At 42.4% G+C, this 26,971-nt stretch overlaps 1 protein-coding gene and 1 long non-coding RNA gene across 10 annotated transcripts in view; one reads left to right on the top strand and one right to left on the bottom strand.

Moving 5' to 3' along the window:
- SALL1 (spalt like transcription factor 1) overlaps positions 1–20,917 on the bottom strand; it is a 34,519-nt gene extending 13,602 nt beyond the window's left edge. Inside the window, exons 1-16 of one of the 8 annotated variants that reach the window (XM_085551013.1) lie at positions 20,782–20,917; positions 20,034–20,149; positions 19,832–19,894; positions 19,287–19,411; positions 18,825–19,000; positions 15,803–15,915; positions 13,901–13,982; positions 8,564–8,716; positions 7,469–7,694; positions 6,358–6,489; positions 6,045–6,223; positions 5,185–5,276; positions 3,712–4,184; positions 3,185–3,234; positions 648–740; positions 1–369 (exon numbers count right to left, since the gene is read on the bottom strand). In XM_085551013.1, coding sequence (XP_085407139.1) covers positions 1–369; positions 648–723 — 445 coding nt within the window. In that variant the 5' untranslated portion in view covers positions 724–740; positions 3,185–3,234; positions 3,712–4,184; ... (10 more) ...; positions 20,034–20,149; positions 20,782–20,917. Of the gene's footprint in view, positions 370–647; positions 741–1,565; positions 1,703–2,178; positions 2,289–3,184; positions 3,235–3,711; positions 7,077–7,468; positions 7,695–8,563; positions 8,717–13,900; positions 13,983–15,802; positions 15,916–18,824; positions 19,001–19,286; positions 19,412–19,831; positions 19,895–20,033; positions 20,150–20,781 lie in introns of those variants that run through there. The other 7 variants (XM_085551017.1, XM_085551012.1, XM_085551011.1 and 4 more) reach the window with 7 other exon arrangements.
- LOC146760540 (uncharacterized) lies at positions 369–22,641 on the top strand. 2 transcript variants are annotated; one of them, XR_014947483.1, is made up of 3 exons: positions 369–584; positions 19,497–19,635; positions 20,848–22,641. It is a non-coding gene; the product is annotated as an uncharacterized LOC146760540 (long non-coding RNA). The 2 variants fall into 2 exon arrangements; XR_014947482.1 differs by lacking the exon at positions 20,848–22,641 and adding an exon at positions 19,823–20,765.
- Positions 22,642–26,971: the final 4,330 nt, after the last annotated feature.

Genomic DNA, 26,971 nt, shown 5'->3' with positions numbered 1-26,971 from the left:
CGACTCGGAGAGGGAAGGCGAAGAAGAAAAATAAAAAACCAACCGGAGGGAGAACGAGCGGATCCCCGCGCTCCCGGAGCTTCAGGCTGGCGGCCCGGGGCAGCTCCAGGCGCGGGGCGATCCCTCCCGGCCCGGCGGCAACTTTTCCGTCTGCGGGAAGTGCTCGGAGCCGGAGCGCGGTGGTCGGGGCGGGGGGGGCGCGAAGCGGGTGCCCGGGGGGAGCTTTCCGCCGGCGGGGCGGTGTGGGTGGCCGGGCCGGGGCATCCGCGGTGCGGGTGCGGGCTCGGGGGCCCCGTCGCAGCCCCGCTTTGTGCCTCCGCTCCGCGGGGCGCGGGTCCGTCCCCTGCGGGCTCGGGAGGGCAGCCCGCCCTGCGGGGGGAGGGCGGAGGGAAAGCGGCGGGGAACGGAAAGAGTTCGGGGGTTCGTTAAGAACAACGAGAAAGCGAACGCCGAGTTGAAAAAAAGAGGGAAAAAAAAAAAAAAAAGAAGAATAAAATCAAAGGCGACAACTCGGGAGCGAAAAGGGAAAAGAAACCACCCCCCCCGGCCGTAACTCCCGGAGAGCGGCGGTCCCGCTCCGCAAGGTAAGCCGCTCTGTTTTGTGCGTTTGTGTGAAAACGCGTGCGAGGGAGAGCAGAGGCACTCACCATTTCGCTGGGATAACGAGGCCAGATCGGGGTCGGATTGGAAATGCTGAGGCTTCGCCTGCTTCCTCCGCGACATGCTGGCTCAAACATCAGCTGGGGCAGAATAAAAAATTACTAAAAAAAAATCTTCTCAAAATTACGGAAATCGAGCCTCCCCCCCCCAGCCTCCCCGGTCCTCCGCGCACCGCGCATGTGTCCTGCTATAATTATGATTATCAATAATGCATTGCGATTAATCATAGAGGGGCTCTTTGAAAGGCGATTGGCACATGGCCAGCTCTATTCAAACCAGCTCGCCTTAATCAATTAGGCGCTGATTTGCTGGAGACCCTTGTCTCTCCGCCGCTCCCACCCAATGAGTCGATCCATGCGGCGGGAGAAGGGGCTGGATTTCCCCAAAGCTGTTTGGATACAGTTTAACCCTCTTAGCAACCAGCTGGGGCCGCGCCGCGCCATCCCGGTTACTATAGGAATGCGGCTCCCCGCGCCTCTCCCCGCAGCCCCGACGGGCGCCCCGCGCTGCCGCCCGCCCTCCGCTCTGCGCCTTTTCTTTTTGGGGGAGAGGAGGGTCCCGGAACCCCCCCAGCCCGGACCGGCGGGGACAGGGCAGGGGGGCGGCAGCGCCCGGGGGAGCCCCGCAGCCGCTGTCCGCAGTGCCGTGCCCCGTACCGCTGCCGCTAAAAGTTTCGGGTTTTTTGTGTTTTGTGGGGTTTTTGGTTTTTTGTCTTTTTTTTCCCTTCCCCCCCCCCCCCTCACTCGGCTTCCCCCGCTTCTGCTTTTCCCCGCATTTGCAAATAAAGCTCCGTTCTCGCCTCCTCCACACCCCCACCTCCCCCACCACCACCCCCCCCCCCCGCTTCCCTTTCCATATATCACGGGCCCGAGGGGTGCTGAAAATAGGAAGGGTTTGGCTTTTACCTCACACATTCCCAGGACAATTAGGGACCGCTGGGAGCAGCGGGCGGACCGGCCGGCCGCCCCGCCCCCGGCCCCGCTCTGCGCCGGTTGGTCGCGCCCGGAGTCACTCCGCCGCCGGCGCCCGGGGAAGGTCGGGGCGGGCGGCGGGGCCCGCGGCGCCGGAGCTGGGGGCGGGCGGCTCGGCTCGGCGGCTCCGCTCCCCCCGGCCTTGCACCGTCACTCCCGGAGCGGGACGAGGGGGCGGTGCCGCGGGCGCCTCTGCTCCCCCTCCCGGCGGCAGCCTCCCGACTTTTGTTTCCTTGTGGGACGCGGGAGCGGTGCGCGGCTGCCTACCCGCGCCGGGCCGCGCGGAGCCTCCGCAGACACGCAGCGGAGCCGCCGAACCGAAGCCGGGTCCCGCGGCCGTGCGCCGCCGGGCTGAGCCGAGCCCGTCCCGCCGCCGGAGGGACCCCGGGCCGCTCTGTGCGGCCGTGCGGCTCCGGGACCGGGCGCCGCGGTGCGCCCGGAGTGAGATGCGTAACGAGCCAAAGTTTGGCTCGCGGGTGTTATTGCCCGAGGAGGAACCTCTGACCAACAAATGTCACGGGCTGGAAAAAAAAAAAAAAAGAAGTACATTTGCAAAGAGGCCGCGGCCGACGCCCGCCGTGTTCCGCGTCTCTCCGTCCCCCAGCGTCCCGGCTGCTCCCGCTCCGCTCTGCCCTGCTGCCTCCTCCGCGCCCCGAAGGAACCGGCCCGGGGGGGCGCGGCTCTCGGCAGCTCCGTCCCGCACCGCCCCGTCCTTCACCGCGCCGCCGGCGCTCCCCCTCCCACCCCCGCCGAATTATTTACTCTGCCGTGGAAACGACTCCTTTTCCCGTATTAATATTAACAAACTCTGTAAAAGCGGGAGGCTGAGCAGCCACAACTCATTTCAATTTCAAATGAGCCGGCAAACCTGGAGAGCGAGCGGGAGGAAAAGGGAGAGAGCGGCGACGTTCCCATTCGAGGAAGCGGCTCGCTCGCGTTTCCTTCTCATTATTAAACGAAAGAGACCGCAAAACGATTGACTCGAAGGGGGAAAAAGCCCACCAGCCGCAAAAGCAAACAAACAAACCCAAACGAACGGACGAAGCCCCCCCGGTGCCGCCCGGTGCTGCCTCGGCGCTGCGGAGCAGCCGCGGCCGCCGCTGCCCGTTTGCGTGCGGGGAGAGCCCCCTCCGCCCGCAGCGTTCGGAACGGCGGAGTTTGAGAAAAAGACAAACGAAGCCATCAGCGGGGGTGATGGTGAAGGATGAAGATAATAACCCCACTATAGGTGCTACTGCACGTGACATTATTTTTCGCTGAATATTTCAAGAGGCGTTTGGGCAGAGATGGATACGCCCGGCGCACGTTGCCCCCTCCTCACCCTCAGCCGGGGCACAACCCCGACCCGGCCGTCTAAGGCCGCCCCGCACCGCACTGCGCACCGTCCGCACTCCGCACCGCGGTTCTTCCTGCGCGGCCGTGGCCGCATCCCGGGCCGCTCCCGTCCCCCGCCACCTCCCGCGGGTCCCCATCGGCCGCTTTCCCCGAATTATTCCCCCTTACGATGCTATTACGCGTTTGTCGATTAAACTTAAGACAAATTCCCCCAGTACCTTCGCTTCGTGGCAGGGAAAAGCCGGCCGGGCTGGTAATTAAAAGGTAACTACAAGGAGAAAAACACAGGTTTAAAGAAAAAGAAGAAGAAATTAACCGGGAGAAATTAAGTTTTGTAACTTTTTTTTTTTTTTTTTTTTTTCTCGTTTCTCTGCTCCCTCGCTAATGCATAAAGCGGCACTTGGCATTTAACGTAGGGCCGCTCGATTATTTATTGTTTGTTTTCCTCTCCTTCGCTGGGGGCCGGGAGGGGTGGGGAGAGGCGGGGGGCAGAGAGCACCGCCGGGGCCGGGGAGAGATCGGTGCTTATTGTTGGTGATAGCGATACATCAATTACGTGTCATTGTCTCCCGCAGAAGTTGTGAGAGTTCACACGCGCAATGCCCGCTCCCTCTCGCAGCCCCGTGACAGTGACGGAGCTTTTCCCTCCCCGCCACACCTTGGGGATTTTTTCTTTCTTTTTTTCTTGTTCTTTCTTTCTTTTTTTTTTTTTTCTTTTTTCTTTTTTTCCTTTTTTTCTTTTTACCTCGGATTATTCTTTTTAATGGAGGTGAGAGGCTTGCTAATGCGCTTCGATGCAAATCAGCCCTGCTGGAAGGCACCCGCGGAGGGGATCGATCTCCAGTTCATTGAGATGAGCACTGAAGGGAGATGGCAAACAGGGGATAATTTGCAGTTCATTCTGCCGAGAGACGCTTTCAATGAGATGCCACGCACCAGCCTGCCTTATTGTTATTAAGGTTTGCGCTCAGCCCCGACACCCTCATCACTCAGGGGTTAAAAGCTCCGCAGTCCGCACCCAGCGGTGACACGCTGTTACCCCGAGCCGGGCGCAGTGCCACCTCCCTTTGCCGCACACCTCCACCCGCAGCCCGGGGCACACAGCAGCCCGGCCCCGCTCCGTGCTGCGATACCTGCTCCTCCGCAGCACCACTTGTCCCTTTCTTCCCTCCTTTGCCTTTTTCTCCTCCTCTCCGTTCTTTCTGCTCTCTTTTTAAACTAAAAGAAAAAAAAAAATAAAAATACACTGCAATAACAGCTTCGAATTTCGCTGCAGTTGACCCCTAAAGCAAACCGCTTTTCAGCTACACCAGGTTACATTTATTTCAACATCGTGTGTAATTAGGGGCTCCCAGATGCTGCCCTCAGCCGGGAACTCCGACGCACCACGAAGTTTGAGGCCGTACCGGGGCGCTGCCCGGGTAACACCGCGGTACCGAGGTTCGGCGCTGCCCGGCGAGGGAACGGCGGCTCGGCCGCTGCCCACCTCTCACCTTGGTTGTTATTGTTATTTCCTAACGATAACTCCTCGGGGAAACAGAAATAGAGGGAGAGGGGAAGAACCAGCGTGGAATCCTTCTCCATTATTAGTGACAACTAATAATTGATTATTGCTCACAAACACGAGCTTTTAGCCGCATAATGGAATCGTAAGCAGTACGGGTTGAACTAAAGGGGAAAAAGGAAAGAAAAAGAAAGACAGGGGGAAAAAAAAGAAAGAGAGAAAGAGCCTCCCCCTCTCTGCCCCAAATCTCACAGAATCGCAGCCACGGGGAACTCCCCCGCCCCCGAGATAAAAGCGGACGTGACTAATGCCATGGGCGGCCAAGGTGGGATTGTTTAATTCCGTTCCCTCTTTGCACGTTCGCTGCCTTTGTCTGACCCGATGGCCGGCACATTTTTACACCTCGCTGTCCCTTCCGAGTTTATTGATGAAGGTGCTTCTGAAATGATTATAGGGAGATTTACGGCCATCACTACCCACCTACGGGAAAAGTAGTAAAATCAATCCCTCAATCAATCGGAGCCCTCTGTGCATATCTTTTTAATCTGCTCTTTGAGCTGTTTTATTACAACAGAAGCATTAAATATGTTTGTTTCAAATTTAACACGAATGCCTCCGAAGGACTCTGTCAATTTAGACATAAATCAGGAGGCAAACGAGCTGGGTGGAAAGTCCTTATACTCGGGCAGGGTGGCTGCAAACCGAGGGCAATACCTGGATGGCCGCATTCCTCTGCCAGCAGCATCCCGCTCCGGCTGTAGGCGACTGCTGTGCTCGTCCAGCCCAGCCCGCGGGGCAGAGAAGACCTACAGAAAGATGAGTACAGCACACTGCTAAAGACTTCCATGCCGTTTAATGTGTCTGCACAGAGAACCTGGAGAGTGCTGGTAATTAGAAATACTATCGCATCCTGAAGCCTGTCATTATTTCCTTATTTATTTATTTATTTACTTACTTACTTTGGTAGCAGAATGTCTTAGTCCCCATGTTAGAAATCGCCTTGGTTTGTTCTGATTATGTAGCATACACTTGACAGAATTCCTTGGTTTCAATAGTGTTATCGATCCCAAGGCATCACACTAACCTTTGTGTACCTTTTCTCAGACTAATGAAAAAATCAGTGGGGATTCCAGGTAGGCTGCTTTGGCCCGAAATTTTCCCTACTGATTTGTTACACAGCGGCCATCAAAGGGCAGACAGAACAAGTCTATTAGTTCTATAAAGGATGAAAAATGAAGAATTTGATTTGATCCCACAGAGGAACTCTTTTTCTTCAAGCCACATTCCTTTACATCCCAGTTGTTTTTTTTTTTTCCCCTACCCCAGCGTGTCACAGATTCATTAAGGCAGAATGTAACCTCTCTGGAAAACCAGAAGTTCAGAAGTGTTAGTTTAGACATGGATTTTTTCAGCCGTAGATAAAAATGTTTTAAAACCCTTCTGAGCTGCAAAGATTTCTTCCAAAGGCACAATGTGGTGTCTCTCATTGCAGAAACATTTCTGGGTAGAACGGTGGGAAAAAATAAAGGCACAGAAATATATCCATGTCAAAAGAAAAGTCATGACAAACCCACACGATATCAGATGATGAGATACACGAGCTATCGGACTGGATTTCCTCCTAACATCTTGCTGTACAAAAAGTGCATTTATATGGTAGGAAAACTTCACAGTCACAGTTGCTCTGCACCTGGGTATATTCACATGGAACTGAAAATCATCACAGCCATCATTTCTTCAATTGGAGCACTATCTGAAACAGTATAAAGTATGGAGGTGGGAACCGTTTACAAGCAAATGAAGAAATAAGACTGAGGGAAGTATCTTGCAGGATATTTAAGGAAAAAAAGTCCCCTCTTGTAAAAAGTTCCCTCAGGATTTACTTACCTTTGAAACACAAATGATGCACAAAGTTCTGTAGTTTCTCTCAATACAAATGCAAGGCCAACATTTCATATGGCAATTGTCTAGTAGCATGCAGACGATTTTCTACGAGGTAATCATCTGATAAAGGAAGACCTGTTGTTGTTGCCACAAACAGATTTCTGCTGTCAAATTAGATTTACCGAGTGTGCATTTTTATTTACATTTTAAAGTTTCATTTTAATTTGGGGAATCTGTGGTGATTACAGGATAAATATGTCTCCGACCTCAGGGGAACTGTTGCCTGCACAGTCCCAAATTTCTCGACAGATGAAATGAGCCTGACAACTCCATTCATTTTCACGGCGTTATATTTGATTCAAATACAGTAGAAGCATTTGTAAGTACATGGATTTTGTTTGCATAATATTGAGGTGCCCTGATTAATGCATAGTGTTTACAACGTGAAAATTGTCATACTCCCTGCATCAACGCAAGGAGCTGGCTTGGCAGCCGCTGGCTGCAATAAAGTAAATGCTTGTGAATAACGTGCTGCTTTCCATGCCTGAACTAAGCAGTGTCCTCACAATCCGCCTTTTGCATCCACTTTGGGCAGTCTGTTAATAGAACTGCTCTGCAATGGCAATGTGTAAAACCTCTCTGAGTGTAAATATGTTCACCCAGACCTGCACGCATTATCTAGAGCTTATGGGGAGCCCATTTCCTCAGGGAGCAATCTGATCTCCCAGCCACATTGTTGCAGTTTTATTTTCTTGCTATTAGTAATCATTTAATGTTCAGGTGGCAACAGCCACCATTGCCTACCTCAAAAAGTAAGCCCAGGACTTTCTCATTAGTGAAATTAAATCTGGAGCTGAAAGAGGGGGGAAGAGTCCAGAACAGAGCAGCTCGTACTGAGCCATCAGCAGTTCAGAGAGAGCCGTAATAAGCACTTCTCCATAAAGCCAAGTTCATAGAGTTACATCTAGAGGATGGAGCCTTCTCCATCCCTAAGCAAAGCTCAAGTCACTAGAATCAGAAGAGCAATCTTCAAGAAGAGATGTCAAAAAGACCCTTCTTCACAAATCCAGAAACCAGATTTGGTTTCAGGAAATTATTTCTGTCCTTCACATACCTTACATGGTGAGCTCGGGCTGTCGGCATGGCTGTACAAACTGTTTCTTGAATCTCACTCCGAGTTACATATTCTGTGTTACAGTCATTCACTGAGCTTCCAATTCCATCTCAGAAGGGGTTTTCTCATCTGTTTGCATGGAGTAATGCAGACTTCTGAGGTCTAGCTGGCTATGCAGTCATGAAGCTACTCTGAGCTTGTTCCTGTCTGCTGGCACCCAGAAGTTCTGTCCAAATAAGAATTTAAAGCTTCAGTCAGTTTTAGATCATCTTAAAAGTAACTGGTGCAAAAGCATATATGCAAAGACAACTAGTCTGTACTGGTTCAGCAATTCAACTGACATTATGTCATACACATACTGCAACAGAGCAAAAAGGGGAGAGTCATGCCTGAGTATGAGGAGATATAATACACTGAAGAATGCCAAATACCAGTGCTTATTCTACATCCATATGTAAAGCTACAGGAGGGATCATAGACTCATTTCTGAGTCCGTGAAAAGCCATTTGTCCTCAGAAATTTGCAAGGCAAGCACCCAGTCCTAAACACATGACAGGTATGATCCAGACTAGTGCAGGAAGCAGAGCATTGACAGGGCAGTACAGGAAGTGTTTTAGTCTAGAATTTGATGATCATGAAGGTCCCTTCCAAGCTAGACAATTCCACCAGCACATTTCTGGCAGGGGCAATCTGGGATGATCAGTTAAGTCATTTCCCACCACCATCTGCCACTGCCCCACACCAGGACAATGCTGTCCCCAAGCTGTCACCAGGCAATCAGTGGGGGAGCACTCCCAGTCTGCACTGCTCTAGAGCTAGCAAAAATGTTTGCATGACATGGACCGCCAGCACGGGATGGAAATCTGCATGGGGCAACAGTGCGTGGTATGGTAAGTTCTTAAGCTGTTCCAGCTGTTTGCAAATAAAATATGCGCCTAAGCCCCCAGTCTATACAAACTGATTTCTGAGAGGAGCTGTATTTGTGTGAGTGTGCCAGATCAGGCCCATTACTAACTTCAGATGAGTGTAAACAACTGCTCCATAGAAAAAAAAGGTCTAGAAAAGTCACCAATTACTAGTGCGTACATAATGTACCTCTTAGTTGGGATGCCTCTTGTTAACAGGTTTAGTTGACAGTTGCATACCTCTGCATTCACCATATATTTTGGGGCTGGAAGTCACTTGCCCTGTCTCTGAAGTTTACTTGCTCTGTCTGCTTTTGCAGTTGAAACAGCTTCCATTTTTATGCTGCATGAGAGCACAAACAAAGCTATCATATTTAAGAATAACAGTTTCAAAGGAAACAGAGCCAAATGCATTATAAATGTACCGAATTAAATGGAATTAAACAAAGGATAAATATGGCTTATTCTCTCCTTCTCCTTCAGCACTGTCCTCTATGACACTGTACATGTAATCTCACAATACAATAACATTACTGCACTCACTCTGTTCAGGCTATGCCATTCACTCTTTGTTTCACTCCTAGAAATTTCTAATAGCAAGTTTCAATTTCACCCAGTGCTGCTCCCTGAGGGCTGCCAGACCCGCTGCTCCTTTGCCCCATTTGTAATGGATCACTCTAAGGTAGGACAGGACCTGACCGTGTTCAGTGATGGGAGTCACACTGAGCAGAACCAATTAGGTAAAATCAGTGCAAAGGTAGAAAAGGAGATGGACATGAGCCTAATGGGTGAGAGATAGGCAAACTGACATGCAGGGCCAGCACTGCTGCCACCAGCCACGCAGAGCAGCAGCTGCCTAGGGCTGCAAAATGTTCTGTAACACTTGCCTGCGCTCATGATGGTGCCTTGTGAGGGGCCTACATTTGATGTTTCGCCTGGAGCAACAAAATCCCGTGGCTGTTGCTGGTTGCTGTATTCAGGAAAGCCTGCAGGAATTTGTTTGCTGGTACTCATATGACTGGGAAAGAACTCCCTGTAAAAGCTCTGGCAATTTAGAAGTAGTTCTTAAACCACCTGTTTAATTGTGTTGTTCACAGGTAACCTTGGGTCTTAAACGGGGTTACTAAAAGAAAACACAAATACTAAATAACCAGAGACAGAAACTGTTCTGGGTAATTTGCATCCATCTTTTGTGATGGCACACTGTTATTTTTGCAGGAGTTGTAAGCAGGAACACACTACAGAAAGTTCTCATGGGATTGAATCTCCTTTCAGAAGTGAACTGGAGAATTTGTTTTGTGTTTCTTATTCTGCTTTCTTATTGTCATTCTCATAAAATCAATCAAAGTGATAACTGGGATGTCTAGAAACAGCTAGAATTTAATCTGGACGAATTATACACAAGTATATCTGGCAGTGTATCTGCTTAAAGGAGCTATGTATCACTACAGAGAATGCACTGTTCTATGCTTGAAGCATTGACATGTATTGCCAGGATTATACTGATTTCAGTGCTTGGAAACATGCCTGCTATAAAATCAAAAATAAACAGAATTTGAAAATAATTTAAATACTTTCACTTTATGACTAACTGTATTCTAGTTGCTCACACGGTTTTCAGTAAATTCTAGTCATGAAACCTCACCTAACCCCAGCTTTTGTTGGGCCTCAGGCTTTGGGAACATCCAGGTGACAGCCCAGGCTCTGTAGCTCAGGCACAACTGCACTGATCTGGCTATTGGTCAGGCAGCACAGAACTGTTAAGTATTTCTACACTTATATTTCACTTTATGACTGGTGTATGAACCCTTTCTATGCGGGATATGTACTCTTTTCTAGGGTAGGAGAGAGAGCAGTTCCCTTCCTTGAAGGATTTTTTTATTCCAAAATGCTAAGAGCATGCTGCAGGAATTGAGATATTGGCTCATCAAGCCAGAAAGGGCACAGGTGAGATCCTGCTTTCTGCAGCACACACAGCAGAGTTACTGACCTCTGAGTGCCAACCCAGCCTCTGTGTAGGCAGGTAAGTCTTTGGCGATGGAGCCACAGCTCTAAGGACTGGGGCCAAACTGCTTGGTGGTACCTCAGTGCTCTGAGCTCCTGTTTGCCCATGGATCCTGCCATTTCAGGTGTCATATGAGAAGAATACAAAGCAAACTGTGTGATGTTTCCTTCAGTGCATTTTTTTCAAGCCATGTGGATGTTACTAGATAAAGATTTAGTCCATCCCAATATAAACAGCTGCACTTTTCAATACATAACACAGAGTAATCAAATGTCTCAACTGCACTGTATTTACAGGTTCCTTGAAAATAACAAGGGAAAACAGTTTTACAGCAGACTTTACTATCTGTATATTTAGTGATTTATGACAAATAATCAGATAATCAGTGTAATTTGGACTCTGCTGTGGAAAGATGGAAGGTGCCTGACTGGTGAATGAACAGCATTAGAATCTTCTCTTTTACTCACAAAATGGAAAAAAAAAAATTGCTTTTTTTTTTTTTTTTTTTCTATACAAAACAGCAGTACTGCAGGCTAAAACTTTTCCTCTTAATGTAAAAACTTTCCTTCTCAATCTCAATTCATTTTAAATTGTTATGCTTTACAAACTTCCAAATGGGATTCTAATTGTTGACAGACATTTTACATTACATGTGTCTATCACTTTGATTTAATATGCATTTTCAATGAAATTTTAAAAAGGCCTCTAAGGTGGCAATTTAACAGCAAGACATGCCGTGAATTTTAGATATAAAAAATATCTTGTCTGCAAAGCTTTTTTTGTACATATGAAAATGGCCTTCAAGGAAAAAAAAAAAAGTTGTCGTCTATGGCTGAATTATCAGAAGCTAAAATCTCTGAGAATCTTACCTACTGCTTTAGTCAATCACAGCCATCAGACGTAAACCAGCTTTTACATTTACACAGCATTTCAGTAGCACACTTCAAAAACTATTAACCATGAAAGAAATAAAATCTGTCTGGAAATTCTACGTCTGGTTTATTACATCTCATGACCTGATTTAATTTTCTTCTACAGAAAACGGGCATTGAAATGTCTCCAAGTAATAGGTACTTCTCATCAAGTTTGGTAGGAGATATTTGAAAGGAATTCCAAGTGTATTCTGAAAGATGAGAGAAAAGCTGGCTTTCCTGTGTCCCTAGGAGTGGAAACCAGACCTGGGACAGCATAGAAGCTAGAGGGGACCTGTTCTGTGTCAAGTCTACTTTTGAAATCGTCAGAATTGTCATTAATTGTAGGCTATGTGCAGTCTTTAGACATCAACAGCTCAGAGGGAGAAGCTCTACAACTTTTACTTCAAGTCTGCAAAACAAAATATTAGCAACTTTAGAATAGTTGCTTTTTTTTTTTTTTTTCATAACTTGAAAACAAACATCTTGGCTTTGGCTTGCTTGATATAAATAGCTTTAGATCTTGTTTTACTGGTCCTGCATGGTGTCCCAAAACTTACATTTGATGGCAAGAATAAACATTAATTAAGCTTCAAAGGCTGCCAAAGACTCTAGTTATTTTGATTTAGGGAAATAATTTAAATTAATCCCTACATTTGTGTAGAAAATATGTAATGTAATCCATTTCTCTGTCCCCAGCTTGAAGTCACTTACTATTGGGAAAAAAAATGTGCTTTACTAATGTTTCCTGTCTTGAAAAAAACAGGAAAAAAAAACACAGTTTATATCCTTTTAAATAATCCTGGCATAGTGACATTGGGAAACAAATATTATAATACACAACTGTGTGCTTATATCTCCACATAACTGCTATTAAAAGTAACACGCAAAACTAAGTTCTCCAGTGGGAGCAGTAAAAGAGATTTTATATAGATACACATACATCCAGATTGTATACACACACACACACACATATATATATTTATATATATATATTAGCAAAAGAGCCAGTTACTTCCTTGAACGGCTTCCTGCCTTAGCACCCCAACTCAGCTGAATGCTGTTGTGGTCCAGAAAACTTACAGTCAGCCTTGTAACACTTTTCTCTTTATGCTGAGCCCCTCTCAAAACTAAGCAGAAATTTTAATAGGATGAAGAGCTTTGATTTTTACTTCAAAATTAATCCACTTCTCAGCTGAAGGAGGTATGTGGAGCACACTGACAGAGCACTGAGGAAAAAAATGAAAGCAGTGAGAACCTCAACGATTGTAAATCACCTTAATGCCACTGAAGCCAATAGGACTACGTCAATTTAGACTAGCTGAGGTTGTGGCCTAATATTTGTGCTGAAATGTTGAGGCTATAGCAATATCCCTGAGCTGTATAAATATTTGTTGAAAGCTGCCTGTTAGTGTGCCTGGGGTGGGTTGCTCGTCAGCAAGCAGTTTGGACTCGTGTCTTTTACCTTTCTTGAGGAAACCCGTTTTGGGGGGGATGGGAATTTAGCCTGAGCAAAGAGTACAGATATGATCCTTCTTACTTTGTACAGTGATTGCACTGTGTACAGTGAAACAGTAAGTTTCATCTGCACTTTTGAAGCTGTACCAGTCTGACCGTCCTACACTGATTCATACAAATTACTGCACATGAATGGCCAGTAATGTTTACAGAATGAATTAGTTTGACTCCAACTCTCTGGCCAGAAAGTAATCAAAATGAAGAGCCAGGCTATTTCTGAAATTCCAGCTTCCTCACAAGAAACTGCATGCTCTGTCTCACTAATCAGCATATTAGTGTAAAATGTACGTGTTTGGTACAGGAGGACAATTAATAACAGCAGTGACTCTGAGCAGTGAGCGCACTAACTGTTCTAAGCCCACACTGCTCTTGTGTGGTGGGCAAATCCAGTTGCAGCGTATGGTATGGAGAAAAAGTGAAAAATGTCTATAAGTAAGTAATTAATCCACAAATTGTGTAGCTGTTTTTTTGTTTTGTTTTGTTTTTCCATATATGAAGTTCCTGGTAACTTTTAATTTCACTTCTTTCAAAACCTATACATCTACTGTGGGCATATAATCAGAAGTCTTACTATGCAAACATTTGTTCTAGGTTTATCTTTCTCATAAAATCTTGAAAGCTCTGGTTTATTTTCTCATCAGCCATCTTAGTGTAGGAATTCAGCAACATCAGCACTACCTGCAGAATTATCCTATAAAACCCACCAGCTTTTGTTAGATCTAACATAAAAATGATTATGAAATAATGTTATTTAACCATTTGAATTAGGATCGTCTGAAACTCAGAAGGGTTCAGTGAACTTTCTCTTAGAAAAGCAGCCTCCTAATCTGAAAAGCAACACTTCATATAAAGCCGGAGATGCCTCAGAGCCAGATTGTTTGCTCCTGTAAATGGTTAGAACTCCACAGAGGGAGAATATGAAATAAAGCTCTGTTGATTTTCCAGCAGAGCATCTGAACCACTTCCCCCGCCCCAGTCAGTTAGAGCAAAATTAAAAGAAAAATAAACCTGGATTTGTATGTGAGCTCTTCATTTGGTGTAGATTAGCACATCTCTACTGGATATCTTACCTAAGTAGAATTACAACACTTACCAACAAGAAGAGCTGGGCCAGGGTATTTTAAAGGTGATTTCATACGTGTGAGTGGAAACCTGATTCTTCCTTCTTATTCAGACTGAAAATGAGAAAGGTACAACAGAGCTATAGATCAGTTGTGACATTGATTTTTTTTTTTCTAATTTGTATTTATTTATTTATTACAAAAGTAGGCTAAAGAGACTCATTTTTTCCAAGATTACCAACCTCTGGTGCAGTAGATCGCTCAGGCCAAATAGCAAGTGACCACAGTGCTACCAAATACCTCTCCATCCACATCAGTGCTGCATCTAGCTCGTCAGCTTTTATTTCCAGGCTAAACATGTGAATCCAGAGGAGCAGTAAAAATGAATAACTCCATCTGAACAGAAGAGCTTGGCAGGATATTTTTAACATTATCTAAATATCAGATGTCAATAAATAGTTAAATTCATATGCAGCTTTTCTTACTAGTTATTATTATTATTATTGTAATTTGTCATCTCAGGTTTTCTACAGGAGCACAGAGAATTTCTTCAATGATCTTTCCACACTCTGTAGCATTATGCCTTTGTGCTATTATCCATCCCTATGGCTATCTAACATGTTATCTATCAGCTGTATGAATATAACTATCAGTCACTTCACCCCAGAGCAAGTATCAATAGGCAGAATGACAGCGGCTAGTTTGCACACTTGAAATGGTTTATTTGTTGCAAACCTGCACAAGATGTTTATCAGTAAGCACCAGACAGCCATGCAGAAGAAGGAGCCTTAATTCTGTCTGAGACAGCCTCTTATTGCTATTGATAGTTAGCATCAGTGTCCAGTCTGAGAAATGGAAGTGCTGCAGGCAACTTCAGTCAAGACACCCTATTGATCTACTGCTTCCTTTGCCTCCCTGAAGCTAGAGAAGAAAAATAAAAAGGGGAGGAAAAGCTTTCTGTACAAGGGGCAATGCAGCACTCTATGGCTTACCATCATTCAAAAGGGGTGTGTACGTGCATGGATATTCCTGATATTCAATGCCTCAGACAACTGTAAATCACACACACTGCCATGATAAATATAAATGTCAATGTGTTGGAAATGTCCTTTATATAAGAGGTGTCACTAGAACTACATTTTTAGCATGAAACATTTTTGCTGCTTTTTATTTTTCATTGACTTATTGTGCTTTTGTTATATCCTGTCTAACACAATCAATCTAAAGCATAATATCTGAGAGTCCTATTCATAAATAATACATATTTGGGTCATTTTCATTTGTATTCTACAATGAAGATTTACAAGCCAGAAACAAAACAAGAAACAATGTGTGGAATGTTCTTATTCAGTGGATAAGAATATATTACCGTGATCAATTAATCTGCTTTTCTCCACATTAAGTGGACATCTTTATGGTACATCCATAAGGGTTTATAACTTAGAAGAGACAGAACCAGCTCTGAGGCTCTAACATAAAATGCCTGTACTCAGAATAGAGAAACTTTTCCGAAGTTTTTTTTTTCCAATGGGAAATGTGTTAATTTTGGCAAACTCAATCATAGCAATACCCCATCTATCAACATACTGTGTCGCTTTGCCCTATATACTTGTCATGCTAAATGAAACAAAAAATGGACTCCATTACACCACAGGTAAAAGTCAAAATAATAATTCCAGCGATTTTTCTAGTGCTGTTCATCCAAGGATATTTACATTCCACTTAGAAACCATGTAAATTCATTCTACAGTAAGGCAAACTGAAACACAGAAAGGTACCAGCTTGTTGTTTTTTTGTTTTTTGTTTTTTTTGTGGGTTTTTGGTGTTTTGTTTTTGGCCTAAAGCTAGCACACCAAAATGAGTTAAAAAAATAATCTGTATGAATATAAATCCCAAGAACAAAGCGCAACAAGAAAGGTGAAAGGAAAACTCACATAAGCATTGTAGTATACCAATCTTTCACATAGGAAGATAGTTGGCGGTAGAGCTGGTATATGATGGGCCATGTTAGAGGAGCAGCAGTAACAGCCCAAGGATTTATAAAATTCTGTTTGTAAAGAAAGAAAAAAAAAGTTAGTTTAAAAAAAAAATCAGTGTTACTTTAAGAAGGAAAGTCGGAGCATGTAAGAATATTTTGGGTAACAGAATGGTGAGGAAAAGGCTGTGTGAGTGGTGGGAGCAAGGACAAAGTAATCCACTGGGGCAGCTCCCCTCTCTACTCCAAGCACTGAGAGATGCAGACTGAGCTGTGTTCATTGCTGTGGACTGTGGGTTACTGTATTCCTTTTTCAGCCCTGGAAATTTACTACAAGTGTATCTCAGATAAAAAAAGTGAAATGAGTTTTGCAACTATGACAAAAAAGCAATTTTACATTTCATAGGCCTTTTAAAACCCCTTTCAATAGAAAATAAAAATAACAGGAAGGGGGAAAAAAAAAAGGTTACATTTCAATTCCCCTTTTTATAGTTTGATGGTGCAGATGTTCCTGGGTCAAAGGTGAATATGTCTTCAGGTGTCAAAAGATGCAATAACCCAAGTCAAAAGTGGTCCAATCCCCAGAACTGTAACTGTGTGCCAGAATCTCCCCACCTTGGAAGCTTGCAATGTGCTCCAGGTGTGTTACGCTGAACAGACCTGGTAGTCATTTTAATATTTTCCATGCTCATGTAAATAGACTTGATGCGTGTTCTTCAAATGTGGGAAAATCCCACAGAATTTTGTACCATCTGTTGATATGTAAAAGGCCTGCTTTGCTGACAATTTAGTGCAAAATCAGAAAATAGAATATAAAAGTAAGCAAGCAGTGGGGTTTGTTCTGCTTTGTTTTTTATAAATTTGAGGCTTAGGGTCATATCAAAAATCTAACAAAGTTCAAAGGTTCATTTTGTTTCGACAGCCCTGTCCTTTACAGATATATGAATATTACCTGAGCCCCATGGAGCTCTTAAATCTGCACCACGTGGCTACCACCTGGCAGCCTTGTGAAACCCTGAGTCTGCACAGGAGTCAGTGACTTCAGCAGGACACAGGAAGGGTGCAAGGACTACATCTGGGAAGTCGGATATCTGCACTGATGCCCTGAACCAGAAGCCTCAGGGAAATATCAGCTGACAGCATGTCAACACTTCTGGTTGGTTGAAGTGCAAAACCCAAACTGAAGCAAAACCTAAGAGAGTCACTGAGAAAAAATATCACATTATTTTATTTAATACCTAATACCAACTTCGGTGTTTTGTTTTGTTTTCCTGTTCTTTTGTTTGTTTGTTTGTTAGAATTACAGCCGTTTAACTCAATTAATACGACAGATGAGAATGTGTCCATCTTAATTGTTTTTGTCTAGTTTGAATAAGACTGTTGTACAAAAGGCAGTTATGTCTGACATCTTGGAAGCAGCTATGAAATTAAAAGAAAGGCTCTGGTCATGCTTTTCAGCATTGGTTGATAGACACCAACCAGTATCATAAGAGGAATTTAAGACCTCTCCTGTCCTTATATTCCATGAGGAACAAGAGCTTACACTTTCATACAGATAACTGATAACCAGATCCAGGAAATTTTTACCTGAATATGATCTAAACACCATCAGAAAATAATATCACAGACTTTTTCAAAAGAATGTTTTCATTATGTTGTATCAGGGCATGAGATCTTGTCTTGGGTGAGAGAAGAGTTAAAAAAAGCTGGCAGAGGAGAAAAACATCAGAAGAAAACAAACTGACAAAGCTAATCAAATCCAGACATATGTAATCTAAAATCTCAAAGGGGATTCAAGGTAAGCTAAAAGGACACTATAGGATCAAATGCTGCTAAAGCATCCAATACAACCCGATGAGAAGACAGAACAAAATCTCTGTAGAGACATGCACCAGATGCTCAGCAGGATAGGCCAGTGTATATCCACTGAGACAGACTCTACTACTTTACACTGGCTTAACCCTGCCCCTAATGGACTAAGAAAAGGTATTTTAACCTTGCCACCAGCATTGTATTGCGTTGTAAAAGTTGAGAAAAAGATTCTGAGTGTGTCTATGGTCAGTTAATTGGGAAAACAACCAGCTTCTTACAGTACAATCTACACCATTTGCCAAAAGAGACAAGTTTTTATATGTTTCAGTCGGAAAAGTGTAACTCCTCCAGTGGTGTGGCTGAGAAATTTACTTTGAAAATCAGGAATCTTATTTCCAAGGTCAATCTGAGGTTTCCTGGGTTCAAACTAAAATATTTTGTGGGGCCAAAGAAATATTTACTGGGTTCTAGGGAGCAGAGAATGGATGTGTAGTCTGAGCATATTTCAAGTCTGCCTGGGAGGTCTCTTTGTTTTTATATCCGTGTCTCCTCAAGCAACCTTTTTTTTTTTTTTTTTTCCCTTTTCTTTCTCTTTTCTTTTTCTTTTTCCTTCCCCGAGAAATCAGAAGTTAAGACAATGATGACTTTTTTGATGAATCAGGGAACCTTAATTATTGGCACCCTTTCCAAAATGCATTTCTTTCCAGCACATCATAAGAAATGATAGAGTCAAATTCTGCCCAAGGGCTGCCATTCTTCCTGTGCTAAACTAGAAGGATTTTTTGTATTAAGCGATGTTTTGTTTTATATGACCTTTGACAGTGGAAGTGTTGGAAGAATGACATTATATGTTGTAGGGATAGTTCTAGGCGGAGGTTGATAGGCAGTTGTAAATTAAGTGGCAACATATTACAAATGAGTTCCAGAATGAGTAGGCGATTGGAAGATGTGCTACTGCATGCTGGAGATTAACATCCAAACAGAGAAACTATCACCTACCCCAGCAATTGCAGTAAAAGGTTAAAAGAAATATTCAATATTATCAATCATATAAAAAAAAGGAGAGAACTTACAGCTGCCAAAGTACCTTGGGGGAATCAATGTGTTTGTGTCAAAAAGACTGAGAACAAGTGAAATAGGACTACACTGATTGCCAGAATCTTACTTGCCTGGAGAGATAACATTGGACATCCAGTTTAACTAGGCAGGTGCCAAGAATCCTCTTATGAATGCTATGGAGCTGTTTTCAAACACAACAATGTCCAACAACTTCCATTCTCCAGTTCTCTCTGTGGTTTCAGAGCTGCTCATTAAAGCAGGGAAGCCTCCAGTGAGGTGTGATGACCTGAAAATAGACAGGAGCTAAAGAATCAATGTTTTAAGTAAAACAGCAATTATTAAAAGATCTACAGCTCTTTCCATGTAATCAGGTAAATTACCAGGAGTAGCATAAAGCACCTAAATTGGAGAAAGAGTGGTGAAAGGGGGAGTGAGGGGAAAAGAAGGTCCCTTGGGTGATACCTGATAGGATGCTTAGTCTGTGTAGAGGTCAAGAGGTTAAGTGAAAATGAGATGAAGGAATGATCAGATATAGTCAGATCAGAGACAGTTAAATAAAGGAACGTGCTAACCTAAGATGAATGTGAGGAAGTACGCCTGTGTGAGGGCGTCGGTGTAGCTGTTCTTCAGCAGTCCAGGAATCAGATAGGAAAGATACCTCGCTCCCAATCCATACCAGTCCTAGCAGAAGCTCTTCCTAGCAAAGAAGAAGGGATAAGGACACAGTTTAAGGCTCCTTTTTGCTGCTCAAGAGGATACTAAAGTTCTAATCACATCTACAGATTTTTCAGGTCTTTTTCAGCTGCTGAAGGGGTGTAAATCATCCTTAGTGAAGAGAAAGAAAATGAGGCCTGTGCCATCTGTGGTTTGGACAATGAGAAAGATGCTGTTTAAACAAGATGAAAACAGAAACATTGAAAAGTAAGTGAAAACTGCAAACTTTGTTGGCTAGCTAACATTTTCATGGGTCACATGGCTCTCGTTACAATGGGTTGCCATAACAACAAACAGCATTTGGTTGAAAGAGGTGCATAATGTAGCAAATAAATGCTTGGGACACAGTCTGTATAAAACTTCATCAAATATTCTCATAAATCTCTGTTCTCAGCCTACTCACCAGAAATGGCCTGTAATGACAGTCGACAGCAGAAAGCTCAGGAAACATTCGTACTGAGAAAATCTGGAAATGACCACAAGAATTCTGTTCAAAAATCTTTGGTAGCTTACAGCCTCCAAATGCTTCTAAGAACAGCCTTACGGGTGTCAACCCCAAGGTGAATGTTCAATTTTTTTTAGACAGATAACTTAGAGGTTAGTACCTTTTGTGTTTCCTCAGAAGCCTGATTAACATGTACAACTGGACCTGGCAATTAGCAGTTGGAGCTTTAACTTGTCTATTACATCTTAATACCTGGGGAATGCCCAAAGTGGTTTTCTGAAAATAAACAAAGAAACAAATTTTGGTGTTCTCAATAATCACAGTCTTACAACTCTAGGGGAGAAATTGTGTGTTTTTCACAAAGAGTTTGATTAGTTGCAGAATTCACTAAATCTAGCTGAGCTTCCTATCTTTAAGACTAACACACATCCCACATATATTTATGTCAACCCTCAAGCTACGGTGAAAGAAGCGTGAGTCTATAAATGAGGAGTTTCAAATGAAAGAGGTAGTTGAAGCATTTTGACCCTATTCAATCAAGGTCAGTTTTCCTCTGAATTATACCTGTTTCCTTGTCTAGCATTTTAGATACCTTCCAAGAGTCTAGTGACAGAGTTTATAAGTGGCATTCAACAATAAAGAAGAAAGAAAGCTGCTCACAAAACTCCCTTTCCCCACATGATAAAAAGCAGCGTTCCAGAGGAAGAGACAAAAGAATGTGTAGATCCCATGTATGTGCCTATGGGAAAGGCGTGGTGAAAAGAGGCCAGCAGCTCCAGGAAAAAGGGACAGGAGGAAAGAGCACAAATCAGCTTTATGAGCCAGCAAATGATAGATGGCTAAATGCCAATTAAATGCAACACATACAATTGGGTTTGCATTGTAGAGATTATTAAAGGTTATCTTACCCTTAATTTTTTGTGGTAGGTGTTCTTACTCCCTCCTCACAGAAACCTTTGATTTTAACTTGCTAGGTACTTCGATGCACTTGTCATACCCAAAAGGGGATTTCAGCTCTTGGATGCCAAAAACCTTTCTGCTGATCAAAACACAGCTGCAAGGGCTTGCCTGATCTATTAATGGCTGCCACAACTCTGGGCTATGTCTGTCTATACCTGTGAAAATAGATGTAATTAATATAACAGATATCATATGTATATGCAAATTCAGATGGTAAAAATGACTTAGAGTAAGATAAGGTTTTCATTTGCCAAATCAAATCAAGATATGTGAATCACTTAAACGTATGCAATCTGCTACTGGAGTGCTGCTTCTGCAGTGACATTAGCACACCCTTGATCTATTTTACTTTATATTAAGCTTGTTTTTTTAATGAAAGATCTTAAAACACAATTTCAAAAACGTACTTTAATTAGCTTTTTTTCCCAAGCTATCACCTCTCTGTGGCCTTTAAAAAGCTCTTTCCATTATTTCCCACAAGATGCTTGGACATATGATGACAGATCACGGGGCCGCATAAATTGCCATTCAGTGGACAAGGATCTAAGGTTTTAAAACAATGAATGAGCAAATTTATATTCATTTTACATAAAATTATTTCTGTTTAAGACAAGAAACAGAATATTTTCTGATAGATAACTTTTTCTAACCATTACAGAAATGCTTCAGCTTTACTAACAAATGACAAAGAAATATCTTCAGTCTGTTTTGTGATACTAATATATTCTGCATTACAGTTTTATCTTAACTTTTACATTTATTTCACCTTTATTGGGTCCAAATCCCTAGCCAAGAGCTCTTGTCTTTAAGAATATACTTAACAGTAGTATATGAAGGCTAATAGGCTTAATTTAGATGCTTAAAGTTACAGATCTGTTTGAGATCTTCATCAAACAAGACCCAAGCCCCTTGATTTTAAAAAATAGACTGAAATGGAAATTTTCACTTTAGTGACACCAGGAAAACATTAATGCTGCTTTATCACCATCACCATACAAACACTGAGATTATGGTTTTGCTCTTAACATTTTTATTTGTGATAAATCCTTTTGCTTGTAATAAAATATACTGCGCAAAAACAGATTTTGAAGTTTTGATTTGCAATAGTTGGTCCTTTTTTTTGAACCTTTTGTTTTATTTCTTTTCCTACTGTGATGGCAAAGAAAACTGTAGCTTTCATCATGAGCTCAGGAAGAACATCTAAGGTTAAGTGCATGCAGATGGGTATAACATTAATTATACTTTAGGATAAAACCAACTGCAAGGAAAGTAAAACAAAAAAAGAAGTTTTTGTTTTGTTTTGTTTCATAATCTTGGGTAATTCCAAGGTTCCTCTTAGGAATCTAGATTGAACAATAGTTTATTTCACTGCTTATGGTATTTCTGACTTCTAGACACTTTTCAAACTAGGAGGCTGTGTTTGCTTTCTTGTTTGCATATGTGAGGAAGGGAGAGAAAAAAAAAAGTAAATTCTTTTAAGAGCGAATGCCACAGGAGATAATTCCATCTGCCTGCCTGATCTAGCATTCTCAACTACATTTCTCAGTTTCTCTTGATTAATAATGCAGCTCTTCTCAGTTATGTGCACAGTTTAAGTGCCAAACAGATGCCACACAAATGACGATTACAATTACTGTAAGGGGGTGAACAAATAATGTTAGTTAGTTGATGTGATGAAGTTTACATGACAGTAATCTTCTGTTTGATGAAGCTGTTCATTTTTAAGCCTCAAAGCTTTTCTGGTATCTTTTTAAGTTTACAATGTCACTTGACCACCTCAATAAAGATCTCAATTGTAATAAAGCAGACATCCTTGTAAGTACTTATGAATTAATTACATTGCTTATTTCCTGAGGAAATTTTAAAAGAATTGTCAACTACACTTTTAAAGTACACTTTAAAACTAAACCATTTTAAAACAATTTAAAACTACTTCTTAAAACTTCCAAATTTCCCGTAAAAGTTTAGCGATAGGACAGGAAATAAACTTGGGGACATTTAAACTAAGAAAAGGTAGACTTAGATTAGATACAAGTAAGAAATTCTTTACTCAGAGGGTAGTGAGGGAAGCTGTAGATGCCCCCCACCCCTGGAGGCATTCAGGCCAGGCTGGATGGGACTTTGGGCAATACAGTCTTGCGAAAGAAAAAAAAAAGGCATTGCCTACAGAATGGGGTTAAAATAGAACGACTTTTAAAGTCCCTCCCAACGCAAAACATTCTATGATTCTATGAATCCAAATGTTGGTGTGCACCTGTACTTTGTTACATATTGTCAAATCAAACTGGTTCAGGACAGTACTTTGGCCTGTTGTTAACTCCAGGCTTATCAAATTTCTGTCTCATCAAATGTCATGCCTAAATAAAAATTAAACAGTGTTCAGAACAGAAATGCTTTACTGAACTGAGAGTTAAACTAAGGCATGCCCTTGTTCCACTACAGATGGCAGAGCTACTTGATGAAGGAATATGTAGATGAAAATAGGTCTCCATTACACTAAAATATTTGGTGTCAGAATAGTACTTCTGAACTTGGATATCTCAGTTCTTAATGTTTCAGTGTTAAGATGTTCTCCTCATGATAGTAGTGGATATTACTGTAATACTGAACAGCAGAAAACTGTTCTGATTTGAAAAAAATAAATTCATGTGTTTAAAATCTAAATCATATTACAAAAGTGATGCTGACAGTTTTAAAGACCTTTCGTGCTTCTTGCTCTTTCCATGCTAACATCAACAGATTAGCCAACTAACCATTGGTTTGGCATTTTATCTGCAATTTTGTTCCCTTTGCACCACATCTTGATGAGAAAGAAAATACATGAATAATGGAACAGATCATCAGAAAATCTTGTAAGTTTCACAGAAGCAAAATCCACGGGTCTATAGAAATAAACACCAGCTCTCAACAAACTTAGGACAATTCACACTTACATGCACAATAGTCTATCAGAATTGGCGGTTGCTCTTCATCCACACCAGTACAAAATTCAGTATAAAATCTTGGTTTACTCCCATTCTTACTGCTCTGCTTTCCACTCTGTCAGCTGGCCTGTGATAACCCCTTGACTGCAGACAAGGAGAGGAAGTTGGAGGCAGGAATGATCCAGAAGTCTTTTTCCAGACCTCATGAGCAGCGCTTCCACAGTCAGACCTTCAGTGAGAGAGATTAGTGCTTTGTTAAATTACAGACATAAAACAGGAAAATGACTTGGGAAGTCACAAGTCAAAAGGATGACAACTGTTTTTTTAAAACTCTTCAGTAGGTCACCAAACATAACTACCAAGTGACCAGAGTTCTTTACTGGATATTAGCTGACCAAGATCTTTCTGCACATGCATTTAATGTTTCTTGTAACCCTTGAATTATTTTCTCAAAGCACACCCTTATCAGCTATTAGCACATTGGTCAGAGTTGGTGGTCTGGCTGTAAAGAAAGTGCTTTCACAATGCTGTAAGGTTGTTCCTCCGGTCTGGTGTTTCTCTAACGGGCAGTTCAGTGCAGCTGCTAAAGCTTACAACTTTCTCATTCTCCTGCATAGCGTCTTTGCTAATTTTTAAGCAGTAAGTATATCACTGCTAATGTCAGTCATTATGAAAACAGGAGGAATGTAAACAGACTTAAAATACCCAGATGAAACAAACAACAGCAATGCAAGCGCTCTGATCAGTCTTTAGAAGAAGGCTACAGTAGAACAGAAATGAAGAGGGTGTTACAGCTCCCTGCAATTTGGTGGCTCAGTGGAGTTACCCAACTATTTGTGCTGTATTGGAGTACTGAAAAAGGAATCAGATTGGTAATTTCTGGTGAAGCAGGGAGCATTAGATTACAGAACAGAATCCTCTTTGCACTTCGGAAAGTCAAAAATGTGCCCAATTGTTACATACTGTATAAAATACTGTTTTGTTCTGTTTTGTTTTCAGACTCAAATTTCAAAATATTGGACAAGTACTGAAATGTGCTTGTAAAAATCCCCAAGTCACAAGCCAGCCAGATAAAAATTTGTTCACCGCAAAAAGGGAAGGGGGCAGGGTGGGGAGGGAAAAGTTTGTTGATAAGTTGGCTACACAATTAAAACAGTTAGCCACAGCCTGGAGCACAAATTGACATTTGTTTTAAGTTTTTATTAGAATATATGAAAAATATTCAGCAAGATCACATCTTGTTTTTTGAAAGATATGCACTTCAGTATTTAAGGTGTAAGGTTTGGCCAATTATTTAGGAATGCAGAAATGTGAGCAGATTGGATAAGTATTGGGCCAAAGTGTCTTGAGGAAACGGTCATATTCTAATGAAGCAAAGAACATAGAAGAAAATGGCCTCGGGAGAAATCACAAAGGCAATTAGCGAGACAAATCTAGGACTGCTTTGTTTTGTCTAAATCTATATAAAGAAAAATGGTCTGCAACTCACTCTGAAAGTGATGGGAACCCATGCTTCAAACGCATGTCTTGAAACAACGTCGGAAATCTTGTTCCTCTTTTGGCTGCGGTTACAGATGCTTTCCCCAGACAGTGGGCTCACTAGTTTCAATTGTCTGGAGTACTCAAAAATACATTTTCCCTGGAAGATCTGCATATATAATAAACATTAACTAAATCAAATGACTCGCACTTTGGGATAAATACTTTCAAGAAGTCAGTTAGAGACTCTTATAGTAAATTGCTATTAATTGGTTTTTCCAATCTACTTAGGTTGTACTAATGAACACAATCACTTCTAACATATTTACATACCGAATAAACCCTGCCTCTCCTTATAAGCATGCAAAGGGTCCAAGATAAAATGTTCTGCTGCAAGAACACATGGGAACCACTTTGGGACAAGTGACTGATCCTACTGGTTTTCTGTCTCTGAACTCTGTTAATTCAGGAAGAACCAGGAGAACCTCTCTGCTCTCACTGCTGGATAGCTGCCCTGAGTGGGGCCAATTTTTACAGAATATGTAAGTTACATAACACAGAAACTCTCAGCTCTGCAAAGCCAATGAAACCACATTTTCCTATAACTGCTACTTCCCCTTTTTGCACTTTACTCACTTGTAAGGGCTTGCTCTAAATTCAATGATAGTATCTCTACAGATGGGAACTTTTTTCTTTTGTGTGTGGACATTACCCAACACTGAAACGTCTCCAGCCCTGATGGTCCTTCTCAGGGCATTATTAGGACAGCAATCACACTCACACTGCCCAGCTCCCCTGTGGTAAGCTCAGATATGGGGCAAAAGTAAGAATTAGAATTCTGTCTTTACCACAGCCTGAAAACAATCACGTAATTTCAGCAGTTCGAAGTCGGTTACTGGAAAAGCCCTAAATACAGCACAGCAAAGCTCCTTGTAATTTCCTTCACCAAGCTCTAAACAGAGCCGAAATATAACCTAATTGTTTCTAGAAAACTTCTGCTTTATTTGGTGTTATTTTTCATATCAGCTCTGTGTACCTAAAGAAGCACAGCAGTAGGCTATAGGACCAAGGTCTATCTGAGAAACCTGCACGCCTCACAGAAAGCACATGATTCCACAACTCATTAAGTCTAATTTATGGCATATGTAATTAGGCACCTTTGAATTGAACCCAGGTCTCTAGAGATAATAACACTTAGAACTTATATAGGGCTTTTCATCTTCAAAGTGCTTTACAAACATTAACTAATTAACAACATAATAAGACATGAAAGGCCAATGTACTTACCCCTAGTACTGCATAGCCTCTGTATAATTCAGATTTTAATGATTTTAAATGCAAGATGCAATCTGGGTGCACTGGGAGGATTTACTTGTTGTCCCCTTTCCAATCAGAAAACATGACTTCCATACCAAATATCTGAATATGCAGTGTTATCTGAATATCTGCTATTTATTGCTGAGTCAGACAAGGCAGCTCCAAGCACTGAAGGAAGATAAGGAAACGAGCACCTTGGAGCAGCCTGTGAGGGTGTTTGAATTTCTTGGGCTTTGGAGACACAGTATGGGGTCCTAATAAGGGAATACATTCCCTGAGAAGTCACTGCTCAAGATTTCTGGTACTACCAAACTCAACATCCTTCCCAGAGTAAATCTAGTAATAGTTACACAAAGACTCTAGGGACTGGCTGTCTAGAGACTATTTAGCTTTATTTATACATATATATATTTTAAGC

The sequence above is a fragment of the Coturnix japonica genome, chromosome 6 (assembly GCF_054131305.1).
Source record: "Coturnix japonica strain WE chromosome 6, WE-NBRP24, whole genome shotgun sequence".
NCBI lineage: Eukaryota > Metazoa > Chordata > Aves > Galliformes > Phasianidae > Coturnix > Coturnix japonica.
This window is presented reverse-complemented; position numbering and strand designations above follow the sequence as displayed.